At 49.9% G+C, this 24,360-nt stretch overlaps 1 protein-coding gene across 1 annotated transcript in view; it reads left to right on the top strand.

The window, feature by feature from the left end:
- The first annotated feature begins 6,222 nt into the window (after positions 1–6,222).
- The window catches only part of IRS1 (insulin receptor substrate 1), a 49,736-nt gene continuing 31,598 nt past the window's right edge, over positions 6,223–24,360 (top strand). Inside the window, exon 1 of the mRNA XM_081141906.1 lies at positions 6,223–10,343. Within this exon, the coding sequence (XP_080998032.1) occupies positions 6,663–10,322 (3,660 nt within the window). The 5' untranslated portion in view covers positions 6,223–6,662 and the 3' untranslated portion in view covers positions 10,323–10,343. The remainder of the gene's footprint in view (positions 10,344–24,360) is intronic.

Raw genomic sequence — 24,360 nt, forward strand, 5'->3', positions numbered from 1 at the left:
GCCCAAGCAGTCCCTGAAAATTCATGCTGAGCAGCCAGCCTAAGGCCCTTCTCCTCCTGACGCTGAGCAGTTTCTATTGCTAGTCATGTGAGCAACCCACTAGATAAAGGTGCCCACAGTGTGACTGGCAGCACTTTAGTTGTATTTAGTTATAGTAGTTTAATTCAAATAGTAATACGTGAATGCAGTTTTCAAAAACAAGCAATGTAAGAGAATATGGAAGAAAGGGAAGGTGACCCTCATCCAGGGAAAACCACTGCTAAGATTTCTCATTTGCCCTTCTAGAATTTTCTATGTATATAACAAACAATATGCATATGCTTTTCTTTAAAAACCACAAATGATAGCATTTATGGTAGTTTTGCACCTTGCTTTTTCCCCCCTGTGAAGATTGTTCCATAGAACTACTGAATTGTCTTTAATGGCTGTGCAGTATATCCATACGTAAATGTGGTTAACTTATTTAACAAGTTCTCGATTCATGGACATGTATGTTATTTTCAGTCATTCTCTGTGACAATATTCATTTCCATGACTATCCTCATATGATTATTTCCAGAACTGGAATTGCCAGGTAAATGGTATATGCATTCGAAATTTTTATAGCTCTTGTTCAACTGCCTTCTGAAGAGGCTGAGAGAATTTATACTCCTACTCAGTTGTAGTATAGAGAAGTTACTTAAATACATTCCTATAAACCATTCAATTTTCTTAGGCCAATTTTCTCAATGTCCCAGAAAACCCCAAGCTATGTGCCTGCATCCTTGCCTGTAATCTTGTTTTGCTCTGAGCCTAGAATTACTTTTTTCTCATTTTTCCATCTGCATTAGTAGGACACACTCAGTTGCAAGTAATAAAACTCAAATGAAACTAGCTGAGGGAAAATTAAAAGGGGAATTGAGGATAGTTGTTGAAGGGACTCCGGGTAATTCATAGAATTGAAAGATGCGCTACAGATTCCAGGGCAGTTCTAGGGACCTAGGACTGGAACCTGCACGCTCTCCTTCTGATACTCTATTTCAGTTCTGCACATCTCTGTATGACTTAGTTCCTTTCTATGGTAGGTTCATGGGTCTCATAACTGTAAAAAATGTGAAAGTTCACATAAAAGGTGACAGATTATAAACATAAAACTTTAAAATGGGTTTTGCACTGGCAACTTCTGGCTACCCCTACTTTTGGTGTCTTCCCGTGTGTCATTAGATGGAATTCAGTGAAGATAAGAAAACTACTGGCTGAACGTCCAGAAAAACCATTCCTCCCAAATATCAGGGAGTCAAAATTCCACTGTTATTCTTTAGAATAATATCCTTTAGGTGAAAGTTGTCCAGCAACAATTCCAGGATCATCTCCTCCCCCACCTACATGACTAGAAAGCTGGGAAGCGCCCCTTCCTCACGCTCTCCGTGGTCCTGAACCACCCCTGTGCTCTGGTAGCAGCAGAGAAAGTGTGATGGGGGTGGGAGGATTAGGGAAAGTGAAGAAGCTGTTGAGGCAGCAAAGAAAAGGTTTTGTTCTGTGAGTTTTAAAATACTCTCAGTTACCAACAGAGAAACCACAATCACGGTTGGCCAGACTGAGAGAGAGTAAGCAACTTTGTGGGTAAAGGTCCATGTGCACAAGCAAGGTCACTTGGGGGAGCGGGCAGATCACTGGGCAGAGGCAGGGTGGGTCAGCTGCCGTTTGCAGTTGGCATGTAACAAATTGTACATGGATTTTATTTATTTTAACTTTCATATCATGATAGGGAAATTTCAGAACTAAAACAATAGTAAAATCTCCTAGTGCACCTAGATGTGTTTAAGTATATTTTGTAGTTCTAGAAATATTTCAAAAGTTACGATTTTCACTCTTTGGTGAATTGTGTGTCCACTAATGATGCAGCCATTTTTATTTTCCATAATTATGTTGTTGGGTACTGATTTATTTTACATAATATTTTATTTCTTATTTTCCAGCTTAAAACTAAGTGCTAGTGTGGATATTTGTCCCTTTAGTGCACTAAATTACTTTCCATTCATCTTTCAAAGTAATTCAAGATAAAGTGGAAAGCTATTATTTATTTGAGATACTTTTAAATCAGTCAAGTTTTAAAAATCTAGAAGAGGATTTCTAGAAATAAGCTTTCATCTAAAAACATTTTTTTAAAAGGTTTGGTAAAAATTAGGACACATTTCATACTGTCTTGCAGTGTAGTCATTCAAACATTTGTTATACTTGAACTATCTTAAAATAAAAATAGACATTAAAATGAGAAAATCTACAAGCTTTGATTTTCCTTCAAATATCATTCTAAATTGCCAAAATTAATCCTAGAAATGACAATATTTAAATAGCTCCTCCAGCTGTGACCCATTTATCTTAAGTAAAACATCTGTTTTGATCTACAAAATACTTTCTAATTTTCAAATGGTTACACCATTAGCCAACTCAATTCTTATTCCTGTTAGGACAGTAGTGTATACTTCTCTATGTAGGCCACATATACAATGTTTAATGTATAAAAGTTTATAGTTAGAGATCACTTGAGGGATATATGTAATAATTTATAAAGTCTTCATGATGTCCCTGATAGCATCACACAGACTAAAATCCCCATTTTAAAGCTAATTGTAGAGATATTGCTAAATAGTGCACCCATGGCATATAAAGTTTTAACTCCTGGAATCATAACTGCATTTGTGAATGTCAACATAGCTGTTCCAGTGTTTTGATGAATCATCATTTAGCTCTCCTTTAGTTTTAAAATGCACCTTAGTCTGTTACACAAACCATCTCTAACTGTCCTATAGATGGCAGCATTGAGCAATATATTTGGTACTAGTTGGCTTTTTTGGTTTCTGTGAATTTTCAGTTAGGAGTCAATTTTTCATACAGTGTATATCATTACAGTACACCACAGACTAATTCAGTGTAAGGTGACAGGATAATACTTGTACCTGCTTAAGTTACTTCACGCAGATTCCACAAAATCATCTCTTTCTATTCTGTATATTCACCAAATGTGCATTTCCAGAGTTATCCCAACCCATTAATAAAAACTATGTAGAGAACAAATGAAGCTACTATAGTATAGTTGTAATAAATATTACCACCAATAACGTTGGTAGTAAAACATCAAATAGGAAGAAATGCCAATGCCTAGTGTCCTATGATCAGGGATTATCTTCCACATGAAACCCATTGGTCGGAACAGAATTTGTCACAGCAATCTGGCTTATTTCATGATTTCTAGCCAATATATTAGCCCCTGAGTTTTAGCCAGTTGAGTTTTTAAAGCAGAAATCCTTTCCCACTGAGATATTCTCAGAGGGCTTTTATAATAATTTGTCTTGTATGATCAAAATCCTAACCTTTCTTTGAAGGTTACTGTAGAATATTTGAAAATTAAATTGATCTTCCTGCCCTCTCCTTTAGGAAACAGTTCAATGTTTTGTTTTCCATAGAGGTATGTTCCTTTTATTTAGCCTTTCTTTTTTGGGGGGTGGGGGGGGGTGTCACTTGAAAAGTAAAAGTCTAGGGATTTAGGTTGTTTTCCTGTAAAATATGAAATAACCCCCACCCTGCGCTAAACATCAAAACTGTGAAAAGCCCTGTGGCCTTAAGATTACATCGCTATTAGTAAACAACCTTTTATCTTTTTCCTTGCGGAGGGTGAAACCCCACACAGTCACACTTGGCTACTAACTTCATGCCCCCCTGCTCCGCCTGAAGCACGCCGTACCCCAGAATCCCGGTCGCTGCGCCCGCCGCGCGTCGCCAGCTCCGGGTACCTACGCGCTATTTATAGCTCCGCCGTAGTGGGCACGTGTGCCCGCGGCGCCGGGCTGTCAGCGAGAGGGCGGGCTTTCCATCCGCAGCGTCTACACAAATTACACATCACCCGGGCTGGGACGGCTGCGCGACGGCAGGGCACGAAAACCTGGAAGGGGACCCGAGAAGCTCCCGGGCGTGGTCGGGGAGCGCGCCTTGCAGATGCCGAGTCCCCGGAATTCAGGGATCACACGCTGCTGAATGGCGCCTACGGTTCTTCCTAATTTTTTTTTCCTCTACGCTTTGCAACCTACCTTGGTACCCCTACCACGTCTCCCCACCTCCCCTCCTGCCAAGCCACGCAAGGCTTGAAAGACGGGGAGCCCCGCCAATCAGCAGGCTTCCCCGAGAAACTGCCCCCGCCCCTCACCCCGCATTAGGCCCCGGCGCGTTCCTCTGCGGCCCAGCCAGCCGGCCAGGGAGCGCGCCCCGCGCCGCGGCTGCGGCGTTTTCCCCGCCCGCACCCCGCAGTGCCTGGGGGCCGGCTGCAGACCGGGGTCTCCCGCATGGCGAGGGCGCGGGAACCCTGAACGGACCGGGAACGGGGTGGAAAAGTAAGAGCGCATTAAGCCGAGCGACAAACGTCATCTGTGTAGGGTCCTTAGTGCCAACTGGGCAAGCAGGGGACAGACTGCCCGTTTATAGGTCAGCTTTAAAAATAAATAAATAAAAACTTAGGGGAGCGTTGGCCTGTGGTGACTGACCCCGCAAGGTGAACCAAGTCTGGAGGTAGACGCAGGCTGCGGACCTGCTCGCGTGAGGTGCCCACGTTCCCGCGCGGACGGGCTGGCACCTCCGTGTTTTCACCGATTACCCTTGTAGTCAAGGGTAAAAACGGGAGGGGGTCGGGGGGTGTGGAAGCTGCGTGTGAAACAGGCGCGCCAGCCCATGTTTACACGGTGGGCCTTAGGACTCCTCCCAGGTCCCCAGCAGGTTTTTTAAATCGCACCTAGATTCCGGACTACGATAAGGGGCGTCGCGCTCTCTCCCCTGCCTTCCCCTCTAGGGGGAATCCCCGCCCCTCGCTCGGACGGGGGAGCAGAAGCTGCGGCATTTACGTTTGCTTCCTAACCGATCAGCAGCCAGCCTCAGAGCGCCGGGCAAGGGGTGCTTCCCAGGGATCCCCCTTCCCGTTCCGCAGTGACCAGAAGCCCCCAGTCGCCGCCCTTGGGCGGCCCTCTGCTCCTGAGAGGTACCTCCCTGCGGCAAATGCGGCGAGTCCGCGGAGCAGGCTGGCCCGCAAGTCCCGTAGGAAACCGCACAAAAACCCAGATTTCCTCACCACGGCCTATCACCCCGAAACTGAAATGCAGCTTTTATATTCCCTGGGAGAGGAAGCCTTGACTAGAAACCTCCCTCCCGAGGGGGTCGATCTTACCTGTTAGGTAAGATGCAGCCCGGCGCCCGCGCCCCCTCCCCCCCGGCCCTCCCACTCCGGGCTCTCCCGCCGCAGTGCACCCCCGCCGCCCCCCACCCTCCCTCCTGCGTCTTCCCGAGCTCGCCCCCACCTCCCGCCGTTTTCCCAGGCTCCCCTCTCGCTTTCGGGTAGCCACCCAAACACTCGCGCCCGCGCCCGCGCCCGCGGCGGGGATTCCTGCGGGCCGGGGGCGCCCCGGGGGCGCGCGGGGAGGAAGGCTCCGCGCCCGGGCAGGCGGCCGCGCAGGGGCGCTGGCCGAGCGCTGTGCGGAGGCCCGGAGCGCGCGCCGCTGCGGCAGGGCCGGGGCGGGGGGCGGGGGCGGAGAGGGGCGGGCCGGGGCGGGCTCGGCCGGGAATGTAGGGACCCGGGCGGGAGCCTCCCGGCGGCGGCGGCCGGGCTGCGGAGCGCGGCGGCCCCGTCACGTGTTTTTCTTCTCCGAGTGAGACGGCGGCGCGGTCGGAGGGGGCCGGCGCGCGGAGCCAGACGCCGCCGCTTGTTTTGGTTGGGGCTCTCGGCAACTCTCCGAGGAGGCGGCGGCGGGGGAGGGGGGAGGAGAGAGGAGGGGAGAAGTAACTGCGGAGGCAGCGCCTCCCGGGGAAGAGGCGTCTTCCCCGACTCCTTCCCAAACCTACCCCCGCGCCTCCCGCCCGCGTCCCCTCCTCGCCTCCCCTGCGGGCTGCAGCGAGGGGCAGGGATGTGCCTGTCCCTCCGGCGCGTCCCCAGATCCCCTGGTTGCCTAGTAGCGTTTCGCGTGGAAAAGCCACTTTCTCCGCCTGCCGAGATGGGCCCGAGCGGGGGCTGCGGAGGACGCGTCCCCGGGCGGCGGCAGCAGCAGCCGCAGCGCCGCGGTCTCTGCGACTGAGCTGGTATTTGGGCGGCTGGTGGCGGCGGGGACGGCGGGGGGTGGGCGGAGGCGGAGGCGGCGGCGCGGGAGGAGGGAGAGCCCCGCGCGACGTTGAGACTTGGCAGCTCGCCTCCCCCTGCCCAAGGATATTTAATTTGCCTCGGGAATCGCTACTTCCAGAGGGGAACTCGGGAGGGAAAGGCGCGCGCGCCTGGAGGGGCAGCCTGGGGACCCCGGGCCGCCGCCGCCTGCCCGCCCGGGACTCCAGCTCGGGCGCCGAGAGATGCCTCTGCGCCGCTTCGCGGAGACTCGGCCGCGGGAGGGTCCGGGCTGCACTCCCGCCGGGCGCGCCGCCTCTCCCCCGGGCGTGAGGCGCCCGTGAACTCCGGTCGGGGCTCCGTCCCCGTCGCAGCCGCAGCGTCCTGCTTGGGCCGCCCTCCCCGGCGCGGGGGGGCGGCGTGGATTTCGGAGTCGGGGTTTTGGCCGCCTCCAGCCCTGTTTGCATGCGCGGGGCCTCGGCGAGGAGCCTCCGCCCCCCACCGGGTGGTTTCTCGGCGCCTCCCTCCGCGCGGCGGCGGCGGCGGCAGCATGGCGAGCCCTCCGGAGACCGAAGGCTTCTCGGACGTGCGCAAGGTGGGCTACCTGCGCAAACCCAAGAGCATGCACAAGCGCTTCTTCGTGCTGCGGGCGGCCAGCGAGGCGGGCGGCCCGGCGCGCCTCGAGTACTACGAGAACGAGAAGAAGTGGAGGCACAAGTCGAGCGCCCCCAAACGCTCGATCCCCCTCGAGAGCTGCTTCAACATCAACAAGCGGGCCGACTCCAAGAACAAGCACCTGGTGGCCCTCTACACGCGGGACGAGCACTTCGCCATCGCGGCCGACAGCGAGGCGGAGCAGGACAGCTGGTACCAGGCCCTCCTGCAGCTGCACAACCGCGCCAAGAGCCACCACGACGGCGCCGCGGCCTCGGGGGCGGGCGGCGGCAGCTGCAGCGGCAGCTCGGGCGTCGGCGAGGCCGGGGAGGACCTGGGCTTCGGCGACCCAGGGCCCGCGTTCAAGGAGGTCTGGCAGGTGATCCTGAAACCCAAGGGCCTGGGCCAGACAAAGAACCTGATCGGCATCTACCGCCTCTGCCTGACCAGCAAGACCATCAGCTTCGTGAAGCTGAACTCGGAGGCGGCGGCCGTGGTGCTGCAGCTGATGAACATCCGGCGCTGCGGGCACTCGGAGAACTTCTTCTTCATCGAGGTGGGCCGCTCCGCCGTGACCGGGCCCGGGGAGTTCTGGATGCAGGTGGATGACTCGGTGGTGGCCCAGAACATGCACGAGACCATCCTGGAGGCCATGCGGGCCATGAGCGACGAGTTCCGGCCGCGCAGCAAGAGCCAGTCTTCCTCCAACTGCTCCAACCCCATCAGCGTCCCGCTGCGCCGCCACCACCTCAACAACCCCCCGCCCAGCCAGGTGGGGCTCACGCGCCGCTCGCGCACCGAGAGCGTCACCGCCACCTCCCCCGCCAGCCTGGTGGGCGCCAAGCAGGGCTCCTTCCGCGTGCGCGCCTCCAGCGACGGCGAGGGCACCATGTCGCGCCCCGCGTCCGTGGACGGCAGCCCCGTGAGCCCGAGCGCCAACAGGACGCACGCGCACCGGCACCGCGGCGCCGCGCGGCTGCACCCGCCGCTCAACCACAGCCGGTCCATCCCCATGCCGTCCTCCCGGTGCTCGCCTTCGGCCACCAGCCCCGTCAGCCTGTCGTCGAGCAGCACCAGCGGCCACGGCTCCACCTCCGACTGTCTTTTCCCGCGGAGATCGAGCGCTTCCGTGTCGGGTTCGCCCAGCGACGGCGGCTTCATCTCCTCGGACGAGTACGGCTCCAGCCCCTGCGATTTCCGAAATTCCTTCCGCAGCGTCACCCCGGACTCCCTGGGCCACACCCCGCCGGCGCGCGGAGAGGAGGAGCTGAGCCACTACATCTGCATGGGGGGCAAGGGGGCCTCGGCCCTCGCCGCCCCCAACGGCCACTACATCCTGCCTCGCGGCGGCAACGGCCACCGCTACCTCCCGGGCACCAGCCCCGCGCTGGCCGGCGAGGACGCCGCCGGCGCGGCCGATCTGGATAACCGGTTTCGAAAGCGGACGCACTCGGCGGGCACGTCCCCCACCATCTCCCACCAGAAGACGCCCTCGCAGTCCTCCGTGGCGTCCATCGAGGAGTACACGGAGATGATGCCCGCCTACCCACCAGGAGGTGGCGGTGGAGGCCGGCTGCCCGGCCACCGGCACTCCGCCTTCGTGCCCACCCAGTCCTACCCCGAGGAGGGCCTGGAAACCCACCCCTCGGAGCGCCGCGCAGGCCACGGCCGCCCGGACGCCGCCACCCTGCACACGGACGACGGCTACATGCCCATGTCCCCCGGCGTGGCCCCGGTGCCCAGCAGCCGGAAGGGCAGTGGGGACTACATGCCCATGAGTCCCAAGAGTGTGTCTTCCCCACAGCAGATCGTCAACCCCGCCAGGCGCCATCCCCAGAGGGTGGACCCCAACGGCTACATGATGATGTCCCCCAGCGGCAGCTGCTCCCCCGACACCGGGGGTGGGCCCGGCGCCAACAGCAGCGCTGCCCCCTCGGGGAGTAGCTGCGGGAAGCTGTGGACAAACGGCGTCGGGGGCCACCACTCGCATGCCGCGCCGCACCCCAAACCGCCCCTGGAGAGCGGCGGGGGCAAGCTCTTGTCTTGCACGGGTGACTACATGAACATGTCGCCGGCGGGGGACTCCAACGCCAGCAGCCCCTCCGACTGCTACTGTGGCCCCGAGGACCCCCAGCACAAGCCGGTTCTCTCCTACTACTCACTGCCAAGGTCCTTTAAACACACCCAGCGCCCCGGGGACCCGGAGGAGACCGCCCGGCCCCAGCACCTCCGCCTCTCCTCCAGCTCCGGTCGCCTTCTCTACGCCGCGGCGGCCGACGATTCCTCCTCCTCTACCAGCAGCGACAGCCTGGGCGGGGGATGCTGCGGGGCGAGGCCCGAGCCCGGCCTCCCGCATCATCTGCACCATCAGGCCCTGCAGCCGCATCTGCCGCGGAAGGTGGACACAGCTGCGCAGACCAACAGCCGCCTGGCCCGGCCCACGAGGCTGTCCCTGGGGGACCCCAAGGCCAGCACCTTACCTCGGGCGCGGGAGCCGCAGCAGCCGGCCCTGCTGCACCCTCCGGAGCCCAAGAGCCCAGGGGAGTATGTGAATATCGAATTTGGGAGTGATCAGCCTGGCTACTTCTCCGGTCCCGTGGCCTCCCACGGCTCGCCTGCGGTCAGGTGTCCGCCCCAGCTCCAGCCAGCGCCCAGGGAGGAAGAGTCCGGCACTGAAGAGTACATGAACATGGACCTGGGGCCCGGCCGGAGGGCCGCCTGGCAGGAGAGCCCCGGGGCCCCGCCGAGCAGAGTGGGCCCCGCGCCCCCGGGGACTGCGAGCACGTGCAGGCCTACCCGGGCAGTGCCCGGCAACCGGGGGGACTACATGACCATGCAGGCGGGATGTGCCCGTCAGAGCTACGTGGACACCTCTCCGGCTGCGCCTGTCAGCTACGCGGACATTCGGACGGGCGGCGTGGAGGAGGCGAGCCTTCCCGGGGCCCCGGCGGCCGCTCCCTCCTCACCTTCGGCAGCCTCTGCGCCCCCCACCGCGCCTCCGGGAGCAGGGGCGCTGGAGGCCCCGCAGGGGCCCGGGGGCGCGAGTGCCTTCACCCGGGTGAGCCTCCATCCCAGCGGCAGCCAGAGTGCCAGAGTGATCCGAGCGGACCCGCAAGCCTGTCGGAGGCGGCACAGCTCCGAGACCTTCTCCGCCTCGCCCGGCACCCCCCAGGCGGGCAACCCGGCGCCCCTGGCAGGGGGCGCTGCAGTGGGGGGCGGCGGCGGCGGCGCTGAGGATGTGAAACGTCACAGCTCTGCTTCTTTTGAGAACGTGTGGCTGAGGCCTGGGGAGCGCGGGGGGGCCCCCAAGGAGCCCGCTCACGCGTGTGGGGCTGCCGGGGGTTTGGAGAATGGTCTCAACTACATCGACCTGGATTTGGTCAAGGACTTCAAACAGCGCCCTCAGGAGCACCCCCGCCAAGCGCAGGCGCCCCCAGCCGCAGCCCCTCACCAGGCTCTGGGCGGCGGAGAGAGCAGCTCCGGCCGCCGCGCCCGGGAAGATGTGAGCACCTACGCCAGCATCAGTTTCCAGAAGCAGCCAGAGGACCTCCAGTAGCTCAGCTGGACATCGCAGCAGGTGCGTTTCATGGTGACAGTCAGAGGGCAAGATGGCTTTTCACCTTGTGTTCGAACGCTCTCTCTCTTTGCCTCTGCCCCTTCCAGATAGCTCTTTCCTGCTTCTTCCTTAGGGGTTGTGCATTCTCAGGAGGGGTGTATGTGTGTGTGGGGGGGGGGGGTCTCAGGGCACACAACATGCTCACCGCAGTGACACCTGGTTGACAGTCATATAAACCTGTAGGAGCAGCTACACAGGAGGGCTGTTTCATCTGAAGTTCCCAACTGTAGTATTTTCAAAACATACATTCTGTAATACCAGCTCTGAGGTTTTGTGAGGTTTAAGCACCTTGACCTCTTTATTGAAGTTTACCTTGACTGTATATTTAGGTCACTCCCTAGAAGGGACAGTTCTCCTACAAAAATATTTGTTAGAACCATCTAAAACCATTTCTCAGAGCTCTTAGGCTGATCTTGACGAGTTGCTCTGTGTACTTTAGTTCTGTGGTTGCCCAGTGCCAAGGCAACATAAATTGCAGTAGGGAACATCAGTTTTTATTCACGCTCCCCTAAAATGATTCAGGAGGAGGAGGTTGTTAGGCTTACGCATTTAGAAAGAAAGACCTATGATTCTTTAGAAAGTAATTGTTGGGTGATGGCTTTCTTTTTGTTCCTGAACCAGGATTTGTGAAATACTCACACACCACCGGCCCACCATCTCACAGGCATGGCCGCTTTTGTACAGGGTGTGCGGTGAAGTCTTCGTGGGTCTGGGACCCATTATTAGTTAAGAGTTATGGAAATTCAGCCCAGCATGTCTGCCTCCCAGTTGTTTGTTCTCACAAAGGCCTGCACGGAGAGGTTACACTGGATCATTTGGGGGCTCCTGGGCATCTTCTGAAAAATTACTTAACATTTTTACGTTGAAAGGAGTATTAAGTCAGGGAAATGGGGGGGGGGGGTTACCTTGTACTCTGCATTTTTAGGATATTTATTGTTTGCATTTAAGTTCAGGAGTAGACACCTCATTAAATAATGAAAGTTGCCTTTAGGTCCGCTGTGGTTAAGGCCGTATTGAAAATGAAAAGCATTTGTCATAGGAGATTAGCTCCCCCTTGGTTCTGTTGGGCTTATTTCTCTGGTGGTCATAATTGTGGGAAGAGAGGAGTAGGGTTTGCAAATAATGTGATGAGTTGGCAAACGCAGAAGTTTCCAGCATTTGGAAACACTTTATTCCGACAAACAGTTTATCTTGCCATCGCCTTTTTACATATGCTTCACAGAATTCGCCTTTAAAAGCATTCTTTCTTCTTAGTATGTGTCCATTCATAAGAAATCAGCTTGTGCATTGGGTTCCTATTGGTAGGCATTTGTTTATTACGTGGTCACAGCCTCCTCAATTCTAACAGTTTCCAGTAGTTGAGCCATATCACGTTCTGTTCTGTAGAACAAGATGCAGGTACACGAGAGGATATCTTATAAAACGCAGAGATTTAGTTGTGTTTATCAACATGAACAGTAGAAGTCTTTGAAGATGTTTTGGGGAATGTGAAACCCTCTAACACTTTAATCATTTGTGGTGCAAAGTCTTTCGTTTATAAAGTAATGAGAATTTGAAGGAAAAATCCCCAGCAGAAACTTTTATTTTGATTATAAAGGAGATGAACGAAGAGGCTAAGAGACAATAAGTTTTCTTCACCTGTTTTCTTAATTTGAAGTTTACTTTTTATAGAGTAGAATAAATAATATTTGCTCTGAAGGAAATTGATAACCAAATTGAAGTTTACTTTTTATAGAGTAGAATAAATAATATTTGCTCTGAAGGAAATTGATAACCAAATTGAATTTTCATTTTTAAAAAGGGCTTAAAAGCCTCCTTACGTGGAAGATACATTAAAAACCAACCAACCAAAACAAAAATAATCATCTGTTCTTAGCTTTCCTGGGGAAAATGCAATATTCTGAAATAATCATATAATCATTTCCCTAATAATCTTGGAGTAGCAGTAGACCATGTTTTAACAGTACCACACCAGACAACGCTACAGTGTTTATTTGTAAGATGTAAATGGAGAGAGAGGAGGGTGTGTGTGTGTTTTAAATGAGGCACCAAATGCTACTTGGCACATGCACACCCTGAATTCTGCTTGCTTGCCTTTGCCCTGTTGAGCTTAAAGATGTGATTTGATAGTCATTTATATACTAAAACAAAAAGAAATCAAACCTACCTTTGGCAAACAAGTTTTCCTAGAAATATGTTACTTGGTGGCAACATTGTCTTTCTAACTTCCTGAGCAGTTACCATCTTTGCCTCTCTTTCCCCTGTCTCAGGTAAAACCTGAGACATGAAAGGGAATGAAGTGCTGCGAGCAGTGAGGAGTGTGCTCCTTCCTCCTAACCCCTCATTTTGAACATCTCCGCGCCTCTAATGTTCTTTGCTGCCTAGGAAAGGTGAACATTAGTGGGGCAATTAGCTCAGGTGCCCTCCGCTTCACCTCCTGCCCGGCCGCCTTTTCTGTTGCTCGTCTCTGGTGGGCCCGTCTGTCTAACTTGGTTCTGTCCTGCCGGGTTGTTTTCCCAGTGTCGCCCCCTCTCCCATTCCCTTTGTTTCCCGCCTCTTAGTTCACGGTCCTGGCATTGCCCCCCCCACACACCCCCCCCCTTATATTTTGCTCCATTCCAGAATTTCGCAGTAGTTGTGGCCAATCTCTGCAGAGAGCTTTTAAATTGAGAGCCCAAGGAGGGCAAAAGGGACACAGTAGCCCAGCTACCTTTAACCAGCGTTTACCCCAAATTGGGTTTTTTTTCGTTTTGAAACTGCAGCTGGGCAGATAGAGCAGGCTTTGGCAGAGACACAGACCCAAGCCATGTTTTTTAGGTTCCTTTTTTTTTTTTTTTTGGTCCAGGATTCTCTCCCCCACGACTACCACCCATCTCTCCCCCCCCAGCTCCCCTCGCTGTGTGGCCTTTTTGTCTGGCGCAAGCCCTGTAGGCTCTGGCGCTCTCCCTGTTCCCGGGTCACCTCCGCTTCCTGCATTCCTCCCTATTTATTTGGCGCTTGGCTCCCCCCTCTCCTAACCCCCTTTTGCAGGGGGCGAGGATTCTGCTGTGAGGCCCAGGCCGCCCTCCGAGGCCCGCCACCCCGCCCATCCCCGGTGGCTCGGGGGCGCCCGAGGTGGCCCGGCCCCTTCCCCAGCTGCAGCGGCGGGGGAGCCCGTGCCCTTGGGGCCTCGAGCGGCCAGACTGGCTCGGAGGGGGCGGGGCATGCGGGTGCTGATTGGCCCCCGCCAGAGCCAATCAGCGCGCGTGTCGGCCTCGCCGCTGCGGGGGCGGGGCGGGACCGGGGACGGCGGGGGTCCCGCAGTGGCCGCGGGCCGGGCCTCGGAGCGGCCTTCGCCCCCTCCCCCCCTTCCCTGCGGAGCGGGCGGCTCGGAGCCGAGCGCGCGCCGCTCGTCCCGCGTCCCCGGGGATGCGCCGCGCCGCGCTCGGCCCCGCGCGTGCGTCTCGCCCGGAATCCTAAGCAGGAGCCGGACCCGCCAGCCCGCTAGACGGCGGCCGGAGACACACACTTCCTCTTATGTTTAATTGAGAAAAACCCGGGCCCTGACCATGTGACGTGCCCCATTTTGTTTCCCTCCTCTGGATACTACGGCGCCTTCCTCTTTGTGCCTTAAAACCCGGGAGCAGGAGGCAGCTGCGGCGCGTGGAGCCGGGACTGATCGCGCTCGTCCAGGGAAGGGAGGAGGGGGGCCGGGGAGGGCTGGGGACCCCCGGAGGAAACCCGTTTGCCTTGAAATTGCATTCGGGTCCGCACTCTCCTGAGTGCCTGCAGCTTGCAGAGCGTGGACGAAGGCTGGCCCCGAAGGCCGAGGGAGCGCGCAGTGAAAGGAAAACGCGGGGCGGCCCTGAGGGTCCAGGCGCATTCCCCGGGCTCCCCGCTTCCTTCCCGAGGCCCAAGGAAACCCTGCTCAGCCTCCCAGAGCAGATGCGAGCTCTGAGCGCCCACACCCCGCGTGGACGCGCATCCCGGCAGGCTGGGCAGGCTGGGCCCGCCGAGCCTGAAAACCTGCTACATTCGTGTCGTGCGCCCCAGAGAGAAGCACAATTAGGCGGGATGTATTACTGTCTGGGGCGGGGACTCCAAGACGGGGCCTTTCTAAAATAATACCGCGGGAGTTTTCTCTCCTCCCGCTCACCCCATCCCTCCCACAGCAGCATTTCTCAGCAGCCAGCACCCAGCACCCCTGAATCTTACAGGGGCAGGGTTATGCCTCAGGCGCCCGTGGAAACATCCCCAGTGAAAACGTAAGGAAAGCCTGCCCTGGTGGGCACGCTGCGCCCGAGACCGCCTCCGAGCTGTGCAAAGGGCTTCTCTGTTCCAGACAACTTTGAACATCTAACCATCTTCTTAATTTCTGCCATTGTTTAGGTGGCTTTATATTAAAAAAAAAAAAAATAGATCCATTAAAAATCCCATCTATTGTAGTCATTTATGTGATTGCCCCCCCTCCCCCATAAGTACAGCCTCTGGTATTGCAATACAGTAAGGAACTTGGAATTAAAAGCACATACTTCCCCTCCCCCCTTCTTCCTTGGTTTATCAAAATTACTGGAAAATGACTTTTACGCTATCTTGACTGATGCAATGGAAAAAGCAGCTCCTTGGAGCCAGAGACCTTGCCTTGTAACAGCCAGCGCCCTTCACTAGCTGGGTGACCTTGGGCAAGTCACTTAAGTTCTCTCGACCTATTTCCTCGTGGGTAACTTGAGAATTTTGTTCTAAATTATTCTAACCTCCTTTGCAGCTCTAAACATAGGACTGTTTTGGAGAGACTGACTGATAGTCTTTAATGGGTCAGTAGTAATGAGGATTCTTTCTGAGGAAGCTGCTGATGGGGTCACAGAGAAATGCATCAGAATATTCTGTTTTGTTCTGTCCCAGCTTTCATATCAGACACTCTTTATGGTTTACTTGAGGACTGATTTTAACCTTTCTCATTTGGAGGGGGCATAAGCAGGTTTTAACAGACCTTAACACAAGCCCTCCTGACTGCACCAGTCTTAAGTTTTTGGAACTTCCTCTAGACTGGATTAGGCTCTTCCCCTCCTTTTTAAACTCCAGTGTGTCTGGGCATGCAAGTCACCTGCTGGTCCTGCATCCTAAGGTCAACTGTTGAAAGTATCCTTCCCCACCCCACAGTAGGTCAAGCTTTAACCAACCCATTTCTGTGGCATTATTCTGCTGATTCTCTCGGAAATTGCCCCTCCTTGAACTGGTGGTCTGTTTATGGACAGTGTTTCTCAGCTGCACCATTAGAATCCTTCAGTGAGGTTATCCACTTGAGTGAATGGAAAGGAAATCTGAGAAGCCAGTTGGGGCCTATAGGAAATCTGCAATTTTTTGTTCAGTTTTCATTTTCTCTGTTAGGTGTGTGAAAAAGTTCAATATTTTTCCTTCCGGCAAAATGATTATCATCTAGCTTTTGGATTTTTGATTAGTTGAGCAAAAAAGCAAAATCCTGCTTTTCTGACCCAGTGTTACCCTGTTACCCTGGCTGTCGAGTTGTTGGTGTATTCAGAAGTTCCAACCTTCTGGGCATCTCCATGTGGATCTCATAAACCATGAGAACAGTCTGTTGACTTAATAGACTATTGAAACTTATTCAGAACTTCATTGACTTATCTTTTCCGATCCTCCTGCTATAATCAGATATATTTCTTAGCTGTGTAAGATATAATGGTTCTTTTTATTTTGGCGGGTTGGTAATTGAGGATAATGGAACACTTCACAATGTTAAGGTTTTGTTTTGCTGTGTTTTAAAGGGAACCATTTCCTCAATTATTTCCTCATGTTACAAAGTTACTGGAATTGTATTCAAAGAAAATAGCTTCGTGTGCATTCAGTTTGAAGTTTCACACTAAAGATTCCATAACTTTTTTTCATACTAATATTTTTTGTGTTTAATATAATAGATATCCTACTACGTTTATAGTTGTGTAATTGATTTATTTCATTACTTTTTGACTCTGTAACTATGTGGCAAACTTCAAACTCTCTTTTTTAGAATGTTATTGCAATATGTTCAGAAGTGGTAATCACAATAAATGTTAACAGAATTACATTTTAACATTAGTATGGTATAATAGTATACTAATTTCAAACTAATAAGAAAGAGTTACCCAAAAGTTGCGGTAAAGCCTTCTAAAATAGCATCTGTTTACTTGTAATCTTGTCTGATATTATGGAAATGAATAAGTCACAGAAAAAGGGAGACAATGGATGAGATAAGTAGAATGTACTGTCATCAATGGCCAAAGAAGTATTTTCCATTTTAATAATATCTTGCTGCAGGCTCTGCTATAATCTGTTAAAATAAGTGTGGTTGGATAAATGTTATTTGTGCTTCTTCAATGATCTTTGAATAATAGAGCTTTTAAGAATGATGTATTTGTGTTGAAAAGGCTGCTTTTCTTTCTCAGCTCCCTTTCTGCATTTTCATTAATGGTGGCAGCGGAATTGGATGTGTGGGTCAGACTATAATTTCAATCATCTCTGTCTTCAAGTAGAGAGGTGATTTTGTGGCTTTATTGCCCCTCCCCTGAAACGTTTTATTGAGTAAGCTGAGCTGCATGCCTTGTCTTCCCTTTGTCATTCCATGTTTTACCCTCACTCTGTGTAGCACTTTCACCATCCCATCTGCCCCTGACCTGGCCCAGTTAGAGCCAAACCCATACACAGTGGGCGCTAATTGGTTGACCTGATGAAGGCACTAGACAAACCCCAGTTGTAGTAAGGGAAAAAGACTGATAAACTTTCTCCCCCTTTTTTTCTGTTGACCAAAATATACTTTGATATGAGTTCTTAGATCCTCCTTGCTATATTTAGGTCTTGTTGCTGAACAGTATCACTTAATCTTGAGAAGTTGATAGTTATGTTGGTTGAAATGATCAAGGAGGCATTTATTTATTTATTTATTGACTTCAAATATATTTCGGGTGGCAAACAAACTATACTTTGTAGAGAAAGTCACGATTCTTACTTTCAAAAAGGTTATGAGTTAAGTGAGACAGGCAAAATTTTTTAAAAATTATAAAAATATAGCAGTTAGTGGAAAGTGAAATATTTAGGAATTACTATGTCTTCAACTACTGTTCACTTGATATTCTTTAATGATCACTTCCCTGTTCATTTAAAAATAATTTGAAGGGCTCTATGGGATATGATAAATAATCGCATTTACCCTGGAATTTTAGGGATTGTGGGAATGATGAGAAGAACTTGAGCATCTCCAGTGCAGGGTTAGAGGCCACCCTCTTCCAACCCCAATGCAGATGATCTGACCTTGGCCACTGAACCGCTGTTTCTTGGTTCCCTCTCCCCCCTTTCCTCAGTAAATGCCATTGAGCGCCTGTTGTGTTCCAAATGGCACACATTTTGTTGAAAGATGGTGGGGGTGGATACTTGGAGTGAGGGGAGTTCATCCAAGTGAATACCAAATTTCTTATGGCACAATTTATCTGGATTCAGATAAGTCAAGATTCAGAGCGCGCAATCCATGGAAGTCAGCATTTTTCTTGCACTTACAGGGTGAAAGTGCCTCTCCCCCCGAGCATCCTTCTACCCGTGGCCTCTTGCCTCATAGTGACACCATTTAAATAATATCTTATACTGTTTATAAGGCTGTTGAGACTCTCATCAGGAAGAGTGGTCCATTTCAGATACTCAGCCAGCAAACACAGTATTGGCAAGTAGCTAGGAAAAGATAGCTTTTGGATCTTTTGTCCAAGTGAAGCAGCCAGGAGAGGGGTCCAGGTGTTAAACGAGCAGGAGTTCAGTGAGTACTTGTTAAAGGCTGGCCAGGGTTAGGAAACATGGGGTGAGGGGGGGGCCTGCAAAAGAAATTGTCAAGTCTTTTCTTTTGGTCTTGAAGCTCCTTTCTTCAAGGACTTTATTCCCCCTTTCGGTGGGTGGCTTTTATTTGTAGCGGTGAAAGGCTCTAACCCTCTGACCTCTGGTTCCTGTGCTTGCTTCTGGCTGGAAGGAGAAGCTCCTTTGAGGATTTGTCCTTGCTCCTTCTTAAGTGTGCGTGCTCTCTCTTCCTCTCTGTGTTGATGATGTGAGTCATGTTTGTTTTGAAGTTTGTAGTAGCTCCTTCCAGAAACATAAAAAAGCATTTTGTTAAGAGCACCACGTTTTGGGATAGCTTGCTGGGCCAGTCACACTATTTTTTTTTCCCTTTAATTGTTCTGCTATAGGCAATAGATGCACATGCTATAAATTTCAAGTAATTGTTGTTTTTAAAAAAAAAACAACTTAGAAAGTGAAAATGAAGGCTCCCTCTCACTGTTGTCGTCGGCTTCTTCCCATAGACCACCAGCAATGCTGTTGGGTTTTTTGTTTGTTTGTTTATCTTTCCAGACATGAACTGCTCATAAATTTTGAAGCTTAGTAATAAAAAGTTGATTAAATGCCCTTCACTCAAAGTCCCAAATTTCTACACTAAAGGAACACAGCAGGCAGTACATCTCCTACAATAGGCTCACTGCTTTTTTTGGTTAAAGGGAAAAGTCAAGTACTCTTTGCTATCCATCTCTCTCTTGAGTTTCGTGTTTGTACAAACTGATTGAGAAGGGAAGGTGTCTAAGTTTTAAATACAACCATTTAAAATCTTTATTAATGTATTTTCTCCCCTGTTCCTGACCATGGTAGTACTCAGGCTCCTCCCTTCCCTCCCTCCCCTCCCCCACTGAATGAACAACTAGTTCTTACTATAGTATGGTAGGATTAAATATAAAGGTTAAGGGTCCTTTTAAAGACTTTCTGGACACCAAGGTCTCATAATTTTGAGAGTTCAAAAGAGTTAATGCTTTTCATTGGAGTAGTTTCTCACCATTTCCAATTCTGGGAGCAGCTTATTTTAACATAATATTATATAGAATGGTAAAATAAATTCCTTTACACTAATGAATTCCTCTCATTTTCTTCAAAGTTATTGATGCTTTGGAGACAATGAGGGGAATATAGAGAGTCTGTGATGTTTCCTAGGGAAGGTGCGTGTATTGCTGAGGTCATTTCTCCTTTGAACCAAAGAGCAACTCTTTAATGTTTAAAAACATTTGTGATGGGTGCACTGATGTTCTTGCTGATTGGGGTCCAGGTGGAGTCTGAGTAGAATGGGGTAGCTCTTGTTACAAAATAGAATATGATATTCAAGAATATAACGGGTAACCCTTAAATCAGAATTATCCGTATTTTACCACTTTGGGCGACTTGTCAGTAAGAGTAGGCTAAAAGCAATAATACCAGTTTTCCTTCAGATCATCTAGAGTAAGGAGGAATGAAATTCATCAACATGAAGGAACTTTTTTAAAAGCTGTTAAAGAATTTAGTCTGCGAAGCTGTGTAGTTTCTTTTGTGTGTGCATCACTTAGCTTCGATGTGTAACAAACCATCCCCAAACCGATTGCTCTGAAGCATCTGTCATTTGCTAGGTCACCATTCTGGGGGTTGGTGGCTGGGCTGGGCAGCTCTGCTTGTGTCACCGGGGTGGTCAGCCACTGGAGGGCTGGCTGAGGGTGGCTGGTCCGTGACGGCTTCCCTCACTGAGCCACACGTCCCCTGCAGGCTGACCTGAACCTCGCAAGGTATTGGGTGAGTTCCTGCAACAGCATAGGACAAGCAGGCACAAGTCCTTTTGAAGCCTTTGCTTATAGCACATTTGCTGCTGTCCCATGTCCCAAAGCCACACCCAGTTTCAAGGGGTAGAAAAGTAGATACTGCATCTTGATGGGAGAAGCCAGTTGTTTTCTGATCTCTACAAATCACACATGTATTGATAAACACAGCTCTTTATGACATCATTAACAGTCACTTATTAGTTGCATGTTGAACATTTAGAATAAAATTATTCTTAAATGTTTATAATGAATATTCACAGTTTTGGGTGAGATACCAGTGATTTCCTCTTATTAGGGTGGTATCACTTTTTTCCACTTAATTTTTTTCAATTTTATTTTTCAATTACAGTTTACATTCAGTATTATTTTACTTTCTTTTTCAGGTGTTTTCCTCTTAATTTTTTTTTTTGAAAACCATGAAAGCTGTGTTCCCTCAATAAATCTTTTCTTGAGTTCGCACTGCGAACCAGGCATAGAAACTGAAATAGATGTGTCCCGGTCTTTGTGGTGTTTATAGGAGGCAGAGAACAAGGAATTGAACGAAGAATTGTGTTACTGTAAAATGTGGCCTGATGAAGGACAAGGTATTAAGAAGCAGAATAGTGGAGAACCACTTAAAATATGGGGGCAGAAAAAGCAATTAGAGAAAATAGTAAATAATATGGTTACATCATTCAGGATCATGAAGGCGGAGCACCTGTTTTTACATCACATGTTCCTTGGACCAGGTGCAGATTCAGGCCCTGGGATGGCATCTTTTCTGAGAGTTAGAGTTTTCGCTTGAGAAGGCCTCCTATTTGATGAGTGAGGGCTGGAAGCTCACCTCTACGAAAAACATGAAAAATGATACTGAGGTTTCTAGTACCCGAGGCTGTTGTCTGTAATTTCAGTGCCATTGGTGGTCAGTGACACTATCTATGCTGTTTGTCCTAGACCAGAGGATTACACTTTCTAACACCCTCAGGGGCTCACCTAGGCTTGGAGATCACTGTGCCAAGGGAACCCAGAGCCAGGGGGCATTAGGCATCTTGTACTATCCGCTCCTGCCCCTTGACCAAGGCTGCCCTTTCCCCAGGTACAGGAGCCGAGACCTGGGGTGAGGTGGGGAGCAGTGGGCAGAAATGGAGTCAGAGACCTCCCAGTGGTTTGAAAGAGGTTTTCCCACCTGAGCACTAATCCAGGTCTTGGTGAAGCAGAGTTGCTAGTTACTGGAAAGCAAATGTGAATGGTTGTACGGATGCATCCCAGTCAAAGCCAAGGCCGTGCTTTTGTTAACTCTTTGCCCCAGATCTCCTGCCAGGCAGTGTTGACAGTTTTCTTTTACCCAAATCTTGAAGGCCTTAAATGTTCCTGGGGTTACGGAGCAGAACTACATGGGCACTAAATAGAATATGTTAAGGCGGGGGCAGGGGAGGGAGGCCCCTCGTGTGCTGTGAGGGGCTGGTCGAGTGTGTATTTTCCTCCTGATCTTGGCAGTTCCCCTCCACCCCCCAACTCCTCCCTCTCTTTCTTTCCCTCTCTGCCCCCCCTTCCCAATTCCAGCGCACTCTTTGAACCACAGCTAAACAATAACTTCCTTTCAAAAGCTGATCCATCCCCTCTGGTGAGATTAAGGAATATAAATATTACATCTGTTTAAAGAACGGGTAATGACTTAATTTCTGAAAATATTTTACTTCCACTAGTCGGGTACCCTGGATGTCACTGGGATCGTAATGAAAACTTCTTCTTTTACCTGAACTTTACCCCGTGTGTGTGTGTGTGTGTGTGTGTGTGTGTGTGTGTGTGTGTGTGTGTTTGGAGGGGGTGGGACAACAGAGGGTTAGGGGGTGGAAACCACAGTCCAATAAAAAGGGTTATGTTCCTAACACTAGGTCTTTAAAACTATTTTGCAGCCTGAGCCCGTGGTCCCTCACAAGTCCCTAGGAGGGACAGACCTTCGGAAAGTGCAGGCTTCTTGTTTCTCGGGCCTTTGAACTGGGTGAGGAATGTGGCTCAGTGGGGAAAAATGAATGGCTGGTGCTTTTAGCCTCCAGCCTGAAACTCGCTGGAGGAATGTTACTGTGTCTTCAAAGCCTGCGTCCCACCAGGCCCCACCAGGCTGTATTTGACGGGCTCCTGAAAAGCGCCTTAGCGTGATCAAGCCCACAGCAAAACCCGTGCCACCCAATTCGATCTAATTCACTGGCGACTTTTAGGCAGATTTTCAATTAATGTCCCTTCTCTAAGAACAGAGCCCCCGTGCACCCTCCCTCCCACCCCAACTGAGATGATGTGTTGTTTCTCACTAGATAGGAAACTCCAGCCTTTTGGGGGGAGAGGGGTGTTGGGGAATATTATTTTTAAAAATAGTGGCAGGAAGTATTTAGGAAGATAGAGTTCTTAGCTCTGAAGAGTTCAGAATGGATTTTTACCATAAGTTAGTTATACTGCATGTGTAATGTAAAATCAATGCATTTAAATGGTCAGAGATAAAAAGAGTATTTTATTTACTAGGTTCAAGTGTACCTAGTACCCTGTCTGTCTTCTTTCAGAAAGTTTACGCCTTCCTGAGAGGTGATGGAGACCCCTGTTTTTTTCTCTATTACTGGTTTCAGGGTATGCTTTCCTGCTGACAGTTGTGAGCTGTTTGCAAGTAGACTCACTATTTATTCATTTCATGACTCCAGTTCCTGAGAAGGTGCTCACAAAACGCTTGCCAAGTGGGGGACCTGTTTATCAGTAGTTCAGGAGGAAGTTGTTGAATCAGGGGAGAGGATGGCTTTAGAAATATCCCAAACAAAAACAATACCACGTATATATTTTTTACTACCTCAAACCATTTCATTTGCCAGGTATTTTAAAAATCAAATTTAAATTTAGCATTATATTTTAAAATAATCAACCAAAATGTCAGGAGTCCTTGCAATCTGATATGAGCAGCGAGGAAAACTTGGGTAAAATTAATTACAATTGCATCATTCCTATTTCTGAAATCCTTGGATACATCCCCTGTTCCCTAAACTGTTCTTTTAAAGATTGATAGAAATTTTGCTTTGTTTTGACAAGATTTATTTCTCTGCTTTCAACAGGAGTTCATCAACTTTCATTCTAATAGAGTCCTTCTGATGTTAATTGTAGCCTACTGATCTAGGTCATAGCATAGCATTTTTACTGAGGTTTAAAGATATCAAAAGCAATGAGAAAATTATTTGAAAAACAATTATTGTATTATAGTTACCTCTATTTTTAAAAGGAGGTCAGTTATTAAGTATGTGACTCATAGAGTCCCCTTCTAATTTGTCCCTGTGCCCTTTCCTGTTCTTCCTCTTGGGTTTATTGATGCCAATTAGTCCCTCTGCTAAAATATGGGTAAGGTCTGGGAAAAGGAATTAAATTTAAGCAAGTCCAGTTTGCTGGCATGGCACTTGTTAGCTACTCTGCTAAAAGGGTACCTTGGCCTGGAAAATTGAACCTAATTACCAAGATATAAGACTTTTCCCCTCCATTTCATTTCCACACTAGATTGAGGCAGGGCTAGTTTGGTGACCATAGCAATAGAATGTGTATTCTAGTTTATCAGCTACTATTAGCAATTCTTTCTAAACGTTGCTTGAGATTTCAAGTATTAAGCTAAAACTTGGGATACAAGCAGTTTTCAATAGATCAAAACATTTATCATACTTTAATATAAAACCCTGCAACTCCTCAAAATCCGTAATATAAATGTATTCTGTTTTATTGTAAATAGAACTTTAGTTTTCTTCGCCCTGCATAGTCATTTTACATTTATGTTATTCTCTAAAACTTGACCATTTTATGCTGCTTTCCAACAGGTGTGTGCCTGGTATTGGGCTAGGAGGCTGTTTCTCTCCCTGCCAGCGTGCTTGACTAGGTTCGAATGCTTAGTGCAATGAGTCTGGCATTTGGTAGATACTATTTGTTGTAGATAATGAATGAATGAATGTGGGACCATGTGGTTTTAAACCACAGTATGGGAAATATGCCAGCACCTCCTTTATCTGTAGACCAGAATCATGTTCTGTTCAGGAGGACAGTTTTCCTTAACTCCATTAACATTGCCTGGCACTTGGTGGGTACTTAGTCTTAAAGTTTTCCATTCATTCCATAATTAAGCTCTTATAACAACTGAACCTGGAAATCTGAAGACATCAAAACTGGTCATGAAGATAGCAGTGGGGAAATGCTAAAGACTCAAATGTTTGTAGGCCAGACAGGAGAGAATGTTCTAGCTGATGCAACAAGGAGTTGGTCAGTTTCTACTGAGCATATTCCTAAGTTCTTGAGTTACAACTGTAAAGAAAACAGACAAAAATTCAGGCTATCGCAGAGCTTCTTTCTTGAGGACAGGCTGAGTGAGA

The sequence above is a fragment of the Miniopterus schreibersii genome, assembly GCF_964146895.1.
Source record: "Miniopterus schreibersii genome assembly, chromosome: 7".
NCBI classification, from domain to species: Eukaryota; Metazoa; Chordata; class Mammalia; order Chiroptera; family Miniopteridae; genus Miniopterus; species Miniopterus schreibersii.